This window comes from Caretta caretta, chromosome 2 (assembly GCF_965140235.1).
Source record: "Caretta caretta isolate rCarCar2 chromosome 2, rCarCar1.hap1, whole genome shotgun sequence".
NCBI classification, from domain to species: Eukaryota; Metazoa; Chordata; order Testudines; family Cheloniidae; genus Caretta; species Caretta caretta.
In genome coordinates this window covers 102,456,439-102,471,314 of record NC_134207.1, presented here as the reverse complement: position 1 = coordinate 102,471,314, position 14,876 = coordinate 102,456,439, and the positions used below count along the sequence as shown (strand labels likewise).

General features: G+C 39.2%; 1 protein-coding gene across 5 annotated transcripts in view; it reads right to left on the bottom strand.

The window, feature by feature from the left end:
• The window catches only part of ZNF236 (zinc finger protein 236), a 199,259-nt gene that overhangs the window by 150,574 nt on the left and 33,809 nt on the right, over positions 1-14,876 (bottom strand). For all 5 annotated transcript variants that reach the window (XR_007355241.2, XM_048840075.2, XM_048840076.2 and 2 more), the window contains 3 exons: positions 13,152-13,276; positions 6,460-6,632; positions 2,871-3,017 (listed from right to left, as the gene is read on the bottom strand). Coding sequence is in view for 4 of the 5 variants with exons in the window: in XM_048840075.2 (XP_048696032.1) it covers positions 2,871-3,017; positions 6,460-6,632; positions 13,152-13,276 (445 nt within the window). In the remaining variant the exon portion in view is untranslated. The remainder of the gene's footprint in view (positions 1-2,870; positions 3,018-6,459; positions 6,633-13,151; positions 13,277-14,876) is intronic.

The window sequence follows — 14,876 nt, the reverse complement described above, 5'->3', positions numbered from 1 at the left end:
TGACAACAAGGCATGCAGAGAAGAGGCCAGAATTGGTACTGGAGTCTGGTGCTTATGCACAATGACATGGAGGGGGCCCAAAGCATTCTCAGAAAGGAAAACCCTTTGCACATAAGCACTAACAGGCTAGGTATGCTGTTCTGGTGCCAATAATAGTAAGAAATGAACTGCAAAGACCAGGCCACAGGGTTCCTGCACCAGGCCAGGTGAGGAAATGTGGTGGTATTCTTTTTTCTTTTTCAAGTCTCCTCAGAGTCAAAATACTTGCAGTTTTCCTTCCATTTGGAAGAGGGTCCTTCAGGGATCTCAGCCACACCTGAAGAGTCTATGCCAATACCCAAACGGACAGTTTGGTGCCAGAATAGCCAGGGAAGTCCCCTTGGGAGTAACTCTAGGGGCTGGGACAGGAGTAGGTGGCAAATTAATCACTGGAGTAAAAGTAACCAGGCACTGGGACCTTGTCAGATGCCCATCATGTTTAGTAGCAGAGATCTTGCTCTTGATTGAAGAGATACATCCACTGATTGAGCCCTTGATAGCAGCTGGCACCAAGGCAGCTAACTGCCTCTTAAGCACAGAAGTGGGCCATTCCAGACAAAGTGCAGAATTCAGATTCAAGGATAGTTTGTGCACCTTCAGTCCTTTGACGGGAAAGTGGTCTGAAGCCTTAACTGCTGTTCCTAGGGAAAAAACCTCACATATTGTAGACGGTGAAGGGGATCACATGCTGCCCAGGCATATTGGGCACCAGATGCGTACATCCAACTCCAGAGCAGATGCTGGGTATGACATGCCCTTTAAAAAAAATAAAAATTAAAAAAAAAAAAAATCTATTTTGGGTCCCAATGCCAGAAGATTCCCAAGCACTCTGAGGGAATAAGGGAATAAGATTTACTCCTTTTTTCCTTCTAATTAACACAGAGTAAACTATTCTATAGTAACTGTATACACTAAAAACATATATAGCGAATTGGTCAGCTACCTAAAATTTAGAAGTAGCTCCTAGACATGAATGAGTTCACTTCTGTTGTCTGTGATGGCAGAGAAGAAACTAGGGTAGCTGGGAGGGGTTTGCATTCCTATAAACAGACTCAGGCATTTGAACTAAGACGCCTCATGGGGGTGCTCATGCACATACACAATGAAAACTGTTCTGAAAGAGAGTTGCATATGTTCGCTTCTAGGAGGTGCAATCCTGTAAGTGGGAATGCACAGAGAGGCTTGTGAAGAAGAGTCCCTCTTATCTGACTCAGCAACAAATGTCAGCAACTACAATCTTAGAGAGAGGCTCTCAGAAAATGCAGAATGTATCAAATACGAACAACGATATTTGAAAGCAAGTCTCATTCAGTTATTTTCAGCAATTGTCAAATCACAGAAATGTAGGGTTGGAAGGGACAATAAAAGATTACGTAGTCCATCAAGTTATATTGAGGCAGAACCAAATATACCTAGACCATCCCTGACAGATGTTTGTATGACCTGTTCCTAAAACCATAAAATGAGGAGGATTCCATAACCGTCCTCAGTAACCTATTTAGTATTTAACAATCCTTATAGTTAGAAAGTTTTTCTTGATATCTAACCTAAACCTCCCTTGCTGCAGACTAAGCGGATTACTTCTTGTTCTATCTTCAGCAGACATGGAGAACAACTGATCATTATCCCTTTTGTTACAGCCTTTCAACGTATTTGAAGTCTGTTATCAGGTCTCCTGTTAGTCTTCTTTTCTAAAACTAAAACATACCTTCCCCCCCCCCCCTTTTTTGTTTTAAAACCTTTGCGCCTTTTATCATTTTTTGTTGCTCTCCTCTGAATTCTCTCTCTCTGTCCATATTTTTCCTGAAGTGTGGTGCCCCAAACTGGACACAATACTCCAGCTGCATCCTCAACAGTATCAAGGCGAGTGAGACAACTACCTCCCAGGTCTTATAGTTACAAAAAAAGGCTAATATCATTCTAGAGGTTAATATGTCCAAGATTATTAGCTGTTTTTGTAACTACATCATATCATTGGATCTTATTCAGTTTGAGGTTCACTAAAACCCCAGCTCCTTTTCAGCAGTACTACTGCCTAGCCAGTTATTCCCCTTTTTATTTGTGCATTAGATTTTTCCTTCTGAAGTGTAATACTTTGCACTTGTCATTATTGAATTTCATCTTGTTGATTTCAGACCAATTCTCCAATTTGTCAAGCTTCTTTTGAATTCTAATCCAGTTCTCCAAAATGCTTGCAACACCCCCCCAGCTTGGTGTCATTCATAATTTTGTTAAGCATACTCTCCACTTCCTCATCCATGTCATTAATGGAACTCTTAAATAGTACCAGACCAAGACACATCACTGAAGCCCACTAGACATGTCCTTCCAGTTTGACAGCAGACCACGGATGACTATTCTTTGAGCCATAACTGATGTCTGTCATAAGAGGAGAACATGATGGTTTTGATTTACAAATGTGTTGCACACCCAGAACTCCAGTTGAAGTTAATGATACTCAGCAAATTTGAAAAAATCAGGCCTCAAAGTTATTGGACCATGAGGTGGAAGGGGTTGCAAAAAGGTAGAGCTGATTTCCCCTATGAAATAAAAGGGAATTCATAAAAATAAGACATCTTCTGTACTTATATGCTCCATCATTCATCTTTAACACATTTTCCTATTGCATGCACCGACTCTTCATAAACTTGAATTTTCTCACACTATTCTGTACAAACATAGCTAGTTCTTTTAAGAACTCAGAAGACACCCATAAGAAAGATATTAAGAGTTCTAATACCATCTGAGGGAGAATCATATCTATTAAAAATATCCAATTTTATTAAATTCTTAAAGTCACTAGCATAGCATAGAAAGTAAATTAAGTTTACCGTTGTAACATGAGATGCTTCTGTAGTAGTGCTTGCTGAGTTCTGTGGACCACCCATATGCATCTTGCTGATGTGCGTATTTAAGCTGCCTAAGCTTTTGAAAACACAGCTACATTCTGTACAGTTATAGGTAGGGCCATTCTTCACCTTAAGGAATAACGAAAATATGTTTTTTCACCAAGATTTTCCAGTTGTAATTTTTTCTTTATTTATGAACACAATAAATATACTATAGTCTTAGCTCATTTAAAAGAAAGTTGTCTATTTCTTCAATGCTATTTACCTCCAGCTAACACAGCAATTCAGTATCACTCTTTGGACCAAGGCCATCATCATTCAGTGACATGACTATCATCTGTTATCATGGGGAGCTTCTGTGGAACTTCAGGGTATGTCTACACAGCAAAGAAAAATCCATGACTGGCACGTACCAGCTGACCTGGGCTCGTAAGGCTTCGGCTGCAGTGCTCTGGGACCCACCCACCCCACAGGGTTTTAGATCTCAGGCTCCAGCCCAAGCCCAGAAGTCTACACAGCAACAAAACAGCCCTGCAGCCCAAGCCCCGTGAGCTCAAGTCAGCTGTTACAGGCCAGCTGTGAGTTTTTCTTTGCTGTGTAGACATACCCGCAGAGAGTAAATTAATATGGAAAAGAAAAATGCCCTTGGCCAGTGGTTTTCCAGCTTTTTTCCATCTCCATCTCATCTTTGCATTAAAAGCAATATTTATATGGAAACAAAAATCCAATAAGGCAGTTTACAAATAAGAACAAGGTTCCTAATTGAAGAGGATATCCAAGTAATGTACAGATGAAAGACTGAAAGCAACAAAAAGCAAGCGAGTTAGTGGTGATGCTTAGAGAATGCATCTTGTTCATTTGCTTTTTTGTCTTCGGTTTTGTTTTGGAATTTTTGTTTTAGGTTTTTTGTATTAGGTTTAGACTTTTGGAGAGTTTCTGTGTAGACCTTTTTAAAATTGTGTGTTCCTCAAGGAATGGAAGATGGAGGCAGGGTGGACTTTGTTAGAGACAAATAGGGCTGCATGGAAGAAAGCACAAAGACTAAAATGCAAAGAACACATGAAGGCGGAAGCAAGGAAATTTAATCTTGTAGCTTGAACAGATGAAGAAAAGACAAGATCAGAAAGGTAGGCAAGAGCTTGTAAAGGATTTTGAAGGCAAGGACAAAAAAACTGATAATCAGGGTGAGAAGAAGCCACTAAAGGGATTTGTAAATAAGTTAAACATAGCTGGAGTGGTGGGCAAGGTAGATGTTCTGGTGGCAACATTTGTACAAACTGAAGGGGGGGGAGGCCAAAAGAGAAGAAGGTTGCAGTAGTTGAAGCAAAAGACCAAAAAATAAGGACAGACAAAAATTTTAGCAGAGGAAAAAGATGGATTTTTGAAGAGGATGTAAAGAAAAATGTTGATGGGATATAGCAACAATAGTGACATGGTGGGAGGAAAGGAAAGAATGAGCTATCCAAATTATCCTAATGTTGCAAGCCTGTAAAAGAGTATGGCATGCATGGCTGCCAACACAGTAAAACAGAGGGATGAAGTTCTGCTTTTCCCAGAGCTGGTAGCAAGATATTCAGGAAGAGGTATCAGAGAGAATAAGAAATACAACACTAAATGGAGGAAGAAAGACCTGTGAGCCATCACAGTAGAGATGGTAGTTGAAGCAATGTGATCAGAGACTGGTCAGAGAGTGTGGAAGAAAAACAGGAGGGGCAAGTATAAATTCTTGAGAAAATACCAGGGAATGTGAGAAAGAGGAAGTGAAGGATCCACCAAAGATGACACTAGAGGAAGAATCAGAACAAGGACTGCATAGCATGACAAGGCCTTTGGAAGAAAACGTTTCTAGGAGAGCATGATCAAATGATAGATCTTAAAATTGGGAAGGGGGGGGGAAATCAATACATGGGGATATTTTAGGAGGATCCCACAACAGCCTAATGCTATTCAATAATTTGATCAATTACATTGAAGAAACTCATTGCTAATGAAGTGGTAAATAATGAGGACCAGTCACAGAGACAGATCTGAATAACTTGACAACTGGGGCAGAAATAAAATTGCAAGTTCTTAGATGTACAAATAGAAGAATACATAGTAGAGGCTGCGAGGTGATACTATCTTGGCATTGGTGAGATAACTACTGTACTGGAGTGCTGTATCCACTGTTTTGCAGTCCATACTAACACACTCCAATTTTGTTAAAAAAAAAAAAAAAAATTAAAGAAAGGCAGAAGAGTGATTTGAGGTCTGGAAAACACACTTTAATGAGAGACTTAAAGGCTTAATATGTTTATCTTATTTAAGCAAGGGTGACCAACGGCTTCTCTAACAATTTAACTTTATCAGTCCTGAAACACATACAGTTCAATCTATGCAACTTCCTAGCCTAGATGTAGTTATCCTGGTACAAAGGTGCTTCTGTGGTTACAGCTTATCTCCCTGAGTTTACCAAAATAAGCTACAATGATATAGCCATTTTCATACCAAGACAGATAACTGAGTCACTACTAGGGAACAGCACAGAATTGTATCTGTTTCAAAACTGATATAGTTAAATTGGTACAAAACCTGTGTGTAGACAAACCCTAAATCAAAGTCTACAAGTAGCTAAACATGTAGAAGATACCTTATACTAGCTGACAAATTGAATTTTTCTAGCTTCCAGCCAATGGATCTTGTTTTCAAACTGGCACAAATTTTTTAACAGCGAGGGTAATACACCACTGGAATAGTTTACCAATGATATGGCAGATTCTCCATCACCTGAAGCCTTTAAACCAAGATTAAGTTTCTTTCTAAAAAGATATGTTCAACCACAAGTTGTTGGGCTCAGTGCAGAAATTTCTGGATAAAGTTGTATAGCCAGTGTTATGCAGAAAGTCAGACTACATGATTATAATGTCCTTTTTTAACTTAGTATCTATGAATATAGATGTCAAGAGACCATAAAGAAAAAAGTCAGAATGAAGAGTTCCTATTCCACTGTTTGTATCTTCATTGGTAGTTTCTTTTGCTCCAACTGTAACCCGGAAAGCCCCTTCTAATGGCTATCATTTATTTCTTGGTATTGATGAGCGGAGGGGTATTGTCTGGGTTTGAAATCTCTGGCTGGTTGTCTTATTTTATAGTTTTGGAAAAGCTGCTAGTTATATATATATATCTTTACCCATTTGTATTTTCAACTATATCAAAGGCAGCAAGAGCCAACGATAGTTTTTTTAAAATAATAAAAATTGTAATAAATAAAATTATCTTAAATTACTCAACTGATACATCATTAACCAATATACTTGAAAGGTAAGAGTAAATGAACCCTCTGCTACGAATAAAAAAAAATGTTAATTCAGATTAATGATTTTAGCAAGTCTAAATTACTATATCAAATTGAGCAAAACTGATCAGTAATCTCTGGTTTAGCATATAATCCATGTTGGGTGCAGGCAACAAAGTACAACATAGGAATATGATGTAATATAAATAGGGTAGGTTAAATACTGAGGGAAAAAGGTTAAAAATTGATAAGCAGTATATTTAACAGCAATCATATTAACAACAAAATTGCATTTACCTCTGAATGAACTCTCTGTATGTGAGACTGAAGATTGCCTTTCTGAGAAAAGGCTGCTGGACAAAAGGCACAAGCATGGGGTTTTTCACCAGTATGCTTAATCATGTGTGTCTGTAATGCCCCCTTCTGGTTAAAGGCTTTTCCACATTCACTACATGTAAATGGTCTTTCACCTAAAAAAAAACCAAAAAACATAAATCCATTACCAATGATCACATTATGTATGAGAGAGAAAAATAATCCCATCATAAGCAAAGCACATTACATGTACAGTAATAGTCTACCATCTGTTGTCACTGCATCTAAAACAACCACTAAACTGGCCATTTGTTCTTATTTGGATGTAGCTTGCTAGCATAGATTATTTGGTTTTTAAAAATATCACTTACAACGTTACCTTTAATGTTTAAGTTATCCAAAAAGTATTTTTTCCTTTTTTTAAGAGATTAGAATTTAGATGCTGCTTTCTAGTATATGAGGCCTTTTTTAGACTGATTAGATGCCCTAACTAGCAATTCAGATTTTAGAAAATACTGAAAATGCTTCCATGGCCCTACAGGCTAATTTTTTTTTTTTTTGAAAGTGCTTGAAGACAGCAGCTAACTATGAAACAAATGTTGTAACTATGGCTCTCGCTGGTGAGATGCTGTACAATTATAAAAAACGCATATTATAAAAAGACAACAAAATTGTTTTATTTTTATTACATTTGTACAGCACCTAAATAGTGTTTGGGGCCCCATTGTGTTATCTATTGATTTATCTACTGATCTATTAAATAATAATGTGGTTTGAGTAAAGTTAAATTAACCTTGCATATTCAGATACGCTATAACAGATTAGAATTTAGGGACTAACCCATTACATGTGCAGTCATTTCACTGAGATCATATCTTCTCTCCCCCATTCCTCCAACCAACACATACACCCTTTTTATTCTTCCTAGTGAACTGCAAATTTCTAAAAGTTTAAAGGATTTAAGGACTCCTGTTCTCTACATGAAGTACAATCTAGTTTCTTAAATTTACATTAGAATATATAAGTATGTAGAACAATAAATTCAAGACAGAATGAACTCAGCAGGAAAATAACTTTTCAATTAACCTTTGGAAGTACAATAATGAATTGTGAGACTACTTTTAAAATCAGTTGCAAGAGTGACCAATTGTGTATCTTTTCTGGATCTTCAATATATAAAACCTAATACAGATATATCCCTATTAAAAAGTGAACTGGCACCACAATTCTAGGAGTAAGTTTGACGGATAATTCACATGTTCCCCTTTTCAGTAGACTAAGCTCTCCACATGTACTATGGCTGTTACATTAAGGAGACTGGTAAAGAGGGAACTGGTTAGGAATATTACCAAAATGATTCACCTGTGCTCTCCTAGAAATTAGAAGAAAGAGTTCATTTCTTCCTGCTGTGTATTTATCACTAGGAATAAGATATCTACATGAGTATGAAGAGTTAATCTCTGCAATTTTTGTTAATGACTGCATTTAGAGCCCAATGCATTGCAGTACCATGCTGAAATGTATATATTTCTAGCTCTATGTTTGCCATAAATAGAGCCCTTCATTTTCTATTTTGATTTTATTTTTCCCAGGAATTTATCGGTCTTTATTACAACAACAACAAAAACAGCTGAAAATTGGTGCAAAAGATACACATTTTTCTGGGTCAATATCGGCATTTATTTTGGTGGACAGAAGGACGGGGGGGAAGTATTCAGCAGATTAATGCCTTGCTTAATGGAATTCAATGTGGTTTGAAATGTGTACGTGGGGGCATTAGATTCATCAGTACATTCAGATGCACACGCACTCCAGAGCTTGCACGCATGCCTGTGTATTGTGTGCATCTTCTAGACTAATACATAGACTTATTTCAACAGGCAGCTTTGCATATACACACAGATTGATGTATTATCATAATACATATCTCATGTAATTTATTGTATTTTTATAATAAAATAAATTATTTTTATATATTTGAATGATACAATAGTAGGGTGAAATAAATATTTTTTTTTTTTAAAACCTGGGATTTTTCTTGTAAAAAATCAGTTTAAACTGAAAACTAAGGGCCTTAGCCATAAAATCCCTGAAAACATACAATATAGTGTAGCGGGCAGATGGCTTACAAGGATAGCTAAAGTGCTTTAACTGCCCCATTCATCTCAATGTGTTAAGTCTGAAACCTAAATAAAGGAATGTAAACGCAAACATCTATTTATTTCAGTGTTGATAATTTTAGCAGAAACATTGAGCTAATGTGCCTATCCTGCAATTCTGAAGTGCCTCCCACTCATCTCTCCACCAACACCTCCAACAATGCAGTTATACCTGAAACAATCAAAAGAAAAAACTGAAAGTGTGGCGATCGCTTTAAAGAAATAGACTTAACATAAAAATAAAACTCTGTACTATCATTCATTTTCATGTTCCACGCTTTAAAAAAAAAAAAAAAAAAGTCAATGCAGCTATTGTAGTATTTCCAGTCTGCCTCACCATACATCAAGAGAACGCACAAATTCTGACACAGAATTTAGATCCTCCTTTCTGTGGAGTATTTTGGGCCTTGTTTAGAGTATTTAGATGAACTATTAAGCAATTCAGATTTTAGAGAATACTGAAATTGCTTCCATGAGTATAAAAATGGGTATTCCCTGAAAATGAATTTTGTAAAGCTCTTTGAATAGCAGAATCCAGATTTAGAATCATAGAATATTAGGGTTGGAAGGGACCTAAGGAGGTCATCTAGTCCAACCCCCTGCTCAAAGTAGGACCAATCCCCAACTAAATCAACCCAGCCAGGGCTTTGTCAAGTCTAACCTTAAAAATATTTAAGGAAGGAGATTCCACTACCTCCCTAGGTAACGCAGTGCTTCACCACCCTCCTAGTGAAAAAGTTTTTCCTAATATCCAACCTAAACCTCCCCCACTGCAACTTGAGACCATTACTCCTTGTTCTGTCATCTGCTACCACTGAGAACAGTCTAGATCCATCCTCTTTGGAACCCCCTTTCAGGTAGTTGAAAGCAGCTATCAAATCCCCCCTCATTCTTCTCTTCTGCAGACTAAACAATCCCAGTTCCCTCAGCCTCTCCTCATAAGTCATGTGTTCCAGTCCCCTAATCATTTTTGTTGCCCTCTGCTGGACGTTTTCCAATTTTTCCACATCCTTCTTGTAGTGTGGGGCCCAAAACTGGACACAGTACTCCAGATGAGGCCTCACCAATGTCGAATAGAAGGGAACGATCACGTCCCTCGATCTGCTGGCAATGCCCCCTACTTATACATCCCAAAATGCCATTGGCCTTCTTGGCAACAAGGGCACACTGTTGACTCATATCCAGCTTCTCGTCCACTACAACCCTAAGGTTCTTTTCTGCAAAACTGCTGCCTAGCCATTCGGTCCCTCATCTGTAGCGGTGCATGGGATTCTTCCATCCTAAGTGCAGGACTCTGCACTTGTCCTTGTTGAACCTCATCAGATTTCTTTTGGCCCAATCCTCCAGTTTGTCTAGGGCCATCTGTATCCTATCCCTACCCTCCAGCGTATCTACCTCTCCTCCCAGTTTAGTGTCATCTGCAAACTTGCTGAGGGTACAATCCACACGATCCTCCAGATCATTTAGGAAGATATTGAACAAAACCAGCCCCAGGACCGACCCTTGGGGCACTCCACTTAATACCGGCTGCCAACTAGACATGGAGCCATTGATCACTACCCATTGAGCTCGACAATCTAGCCAGCTTTCTATCCACCTTATGGTCCATTCATCCAGCCCATACTTCTTTAACTTACTGGCAAAAATACTGTGGGAGACAGTGTCAAAAGTTTTGCTAAAGTCAAGAAACAACATGTCCACTGCTTTCCCCTCATCCACAGAGCCAGTTATCTCATCATAGAAGGCAATTAGATTAGTCAGGCATGACTTGCCCTTGGTGAATCCAAGGCTGACTGTTCCTGATCACTTTCCCCTCCTCTAAGTGCTTCAGAATTGATTCCTTGAGGACCTGCTCCATGATTTTTCCAGGGACTGAGGTGAGGCTGACTGGCCTGTAGGTCCCAGGATCCTCCTCCTTCCCTTTTTTAAAGATGGGCACTACATTAGCCTTTTTCCAGTCATCTGGGACCTCCCCCAATTGCCATGAGTTTTCAAAGATAATGGCCAATGGCTCTGCAATCACATCTGCCAACTCCTTTAGCACCCTCGGATGCAGCGCATCCAGCCCCATGGACTTGTACTCGTCCAGCTTTTCTAAATAGTCCCGAACCACTTCTTTCTTCACAGAGGGCTGGTCACCTCCTCCCCATACTGTGCTGCCCGGTGCAGCAGTCTGGGAGCTGACCTTGTTCGTGAAGACAGAGGCAAAAAAAGCATTGAGTACATTAGCTTTTTCCACATCCTCTGTCACTAGGTTGCCTCCCTCATTCAGTAAGGGGCCCGCACGTTCCTTGACTTTCTTCTTGTTGCTAACATACCTGAAGAAACCCTTCTTGTTACTCTTAACATCTCTTGCTAGCTGCAACTCCAGGTGTGATTTGGCCTTCCTGATTTCACTCCTGCATGCCCAAGCAATATTTTAAATATGTAAATATTTAAATATGCAAATATGTAAATATGGCAGGCGACCAGCTTGGCTTAACTTTGAAATCTTCCACTTCTTGTAAGCTTCTTTTTTGTGTTTAAGATCAGCAAAGATTTCAAAGTTAAGCCAAGCTGGTCGCCTGCCATATTTACTATTCTTTCTACACATTGGGATGGTTTGTCCCTGTAACCTCAATAAGGATTCTTTAATATACAGCCAGCTCTCCTGGACTCCTTTCCCCCTCATGATATTCTCCAAGGGGATCCTGCCCATCAGTTCCCTGAGGGAGTCAAAGTCTGCTTTTCTGAAGTCCAGGGTCCGTATTCTGCTGCTCTCCTTTCTTCCCTGTGTCAGGATCCTGAACTCGACCATCTCATGGTCACTGCCTCCCAGGTTCCCATCCACTTTTGCTTCCCCTACTAATTCTTCCTGGTTTGTGAGCAGCAGGTCAAGAAGAGCTCTGCCCCTAGTTGGTTCCTCCAGCACATGTGTTGTACCAATAAAATAAAAACCAGCAGGATCTTATTAAAGAGAAAAGGAAAAATACCACATTTATTGTGAATACAGAAAGAATCATAGTAAGCAGTTAGTTATAGCTATAACATTCCATTCAATCTCACATTTATTCACACATTCATTCATCCAAACACACACACACACACACACACACACACAGGTTCTGCAAGGTTGTTATCACAGTTACCAGCCTTAGAGTTGCTCATGCCAAGCCACTGGCCAGGTGGTCTGGACATGAGGAGGGAGCAGGGCCTTGTCAGATGCTCATCTGATGCTCCTGGAAACAGAATCAGACCCCCCAAAGTTCTCACTTTCTAGAGTCCATTTTTATAGGAGTTTCTTCCTATGCCAGTCTATAGGAACTGCTTCATCATGCTGTTGCTGAATCAATCAGCAGATAGCACATTCCTGATGGCTCCGTGCTGCTAGATGTTATCTTGTTCTTTGGTTCTCTCATTCTTGAGGCTGTTGGGTGGATTCCAGTCTGCCCTCCGGGCATCCTCTGGTTATTTCCACTTGACGCCTTCTTCAGCCGATGGACACTGGATTCTTAGGCTGGCACCTCCCTGATCATTCAATTATCATCCACACCAAGCATCCATCCACAAACATCCTCTATCTCTATTTTAATCACAATTGTTAATACAACAAAAGGGCGGGGAGTCTCTGGGTGCTGTTTCTGTAGTTACAGAGTATTGCTTTGAGTCTCTCTCTGTGAGAATTGCTTTGAGAACAGACTCTGTCTTAGAATGTACTAACGCAATTAACAGCTTGCAAGTTTCACACATAGAGGGAGAGAAACAATACCAAAAACCAAGAGACCTGTTAATTAGTAATACCCTGGAATTTAAACTATGGGGAATCAAACTCATTTGTGATTTTAATACAGAACTTCTTTAATATGATCCAACACTTGCACCAGGAAATTGTCCCCTACCCTTTCCAAAAACTTCTTGGATTGTCTGTGCACAGCTGTATTGCTCTCCCAGCAGATATCAGGGTGATTGAAGTCTCCCATGAGAACCAGGGCCTGCGATCTAGTAACTTCTGTTCGTTGCCGGAAGAAAACGTCGTCCACCTCATGCCCCTGGTCCGGTGGTCTATAGCAGACTCCCACCACGACATCACTCTTGTTGCTCACACTTCTAAACTTAATCCAGAGACTCTCAGGTTTTTCTGCAGTTTCATACTTGAGCTCTGAGCAGTCATACTGCTCCCTTACATACAGTGCAACTCCCCCACCTTTTCTGCCCTGCCTGTCCTTCCTGAACAGTTTATATCCATCCATGACAGTATTGCAGTCATGTGAGTTATCCCACCAAGTCTCTGTTATTCCAATCACATCATCGAAAATTTGTACCACCAGGAGTATAAAAAAACCACCGAACAAAGTTTTCCTTGGCTTAATACAAAGAAAATTATGCACATAATGCACTAACTGCAGTACATAAGTATCTAGTACAAAGATAAGTAACCAAATAGACTGATGCTACTGCCAGAACCAGCTAAGAGAAAACAGTGCTTACCCATCTCAATTTTTTTTTTTTTTGAAAGAAACTCCCACTCCTCCTTACCTGTATGTATTCTAACATGTCGGGTTAACTGACTTGGTTTTTGGAATGTCTTTCCACAGTGTGGACACGAATATGTAAACCCACTTCTGTCAATGTTTCGGTTGTAAGATCTAGTATTGGATACCCTGGAAACATACACAAAGTAGTTACAAATAAAGACTTTTTATCCTCAGATTAAATATTTGAAAAAGATTATTTTTCATCACATCTACTTTTTCTGGATTTACAGTAAATGTAGGTCAGAAATGCAGCTTCATTGACCCTGTACAGCATGTGCTGTAGTTTATTGTTAACATTACAGAACTAATTAACCGCTGCAGCACCAGTACTTTTTATTTTTTCACCCTTCTGCCTCCAAAAGTCACTGATCATTTTAAATTTATTTCTCCAGTGACAGTGATGGACACTTCATGAACTATCTTAAGACCTTCTTAGTGTAATTGGGTAAGTGTGGTGGAAGACACTATCACAAAGTTGTCTGCTGGGTAATTTAGTAAGAAGAGAAAAAGCCTCTGTCACTGGATTAGGCTTCAAATACACCCTTAATTAAACTAAGGTGGTGTCAGGAAGGTCCATATCTAAACCTCACAAATTTGAATATCTGGTATTCTCTAATCAGGTGATAAATGGGACTAAGATGGAATGAAGCAGTTTTGCAAGCTTCTATTAATTCACAGTGAATAAAATGTCTATGACTTTGAAAACATCAATCATCGTAATAAGTGGTAGATGAGCAAATTCAGTTCCTGACTAGGTAAATTTTGCAAGATTGATAAAACAACTGCAGTATCTTTCTATTCTAAAAGAAAGTATGAGCAAGTAGGACCTTCTCACTCAAGAAACGTGCTTACTTTAGTGACAAAAATAACTTTTTACCACTTTTTACTCACGTTAGCCTAGCAGAACCTGAACAGCTAAGAAAAAGCAAGCTATATTCTGTTCCATTTCATGCATCATTACTACATCCATGAATATCCATTGACAATAATGAGCTAGTAGTTGAATGAACAATTTTAGAACATGGTTACACACTAAAGAGGGGTTTAGCATGACCTTCAGACTGGTGAAGAAAAACTGAAGAATTCAGGAAAAGAAAAGGCCCTACATACTCACAACAACAACAACAAAAAATCAATCAATCATCTTCAGTTTTACCCGTACTGGTGTTCACTTAATCACATTACAAACTTGAAAATCTGAAAAAGGACAGCCTTTCAAAGGTTTGTTTTTTTGTGTTTTTTTTTCTTTTCAGAAAAGAGAAATAATCCTAATACATAGAAAGGAAATGCTGTCTTTTCATTGCAGGAACCACGTATTAGATTCTTTATCCATCTGTAATTAGTAACAGTCTAATAAATCACAGTTACATATTCATTTCAGTCTTTGTTTCCCTTAGTCTTTAAAAATTTGTGCACATTACAAGAAGGAGGGGTTATTTTCCCAGTACAGTAAATGGAGTTCTTCAAGATGGATGTCCTATGGGTGCTCCACTTGGGGTGCACGTGCACCTTTGACCAGAAATTTTCAGCAACAATGTCCCTTCAGTCTGTGCATGCACTCTAGCTATCCTCGTGCCCTGTACCAAAGGTATAGAGGGCTGAGGCAGACAAACACCGCTCAGTTCCTTCTCTACTACAAAATCCCACAAAGATCAGACTCCGGAGCAGAGAAAAAGGAGCATCCACAGGCATGGGTTAAGTTTGGGGGAGGCGATGCCCTCCCAAA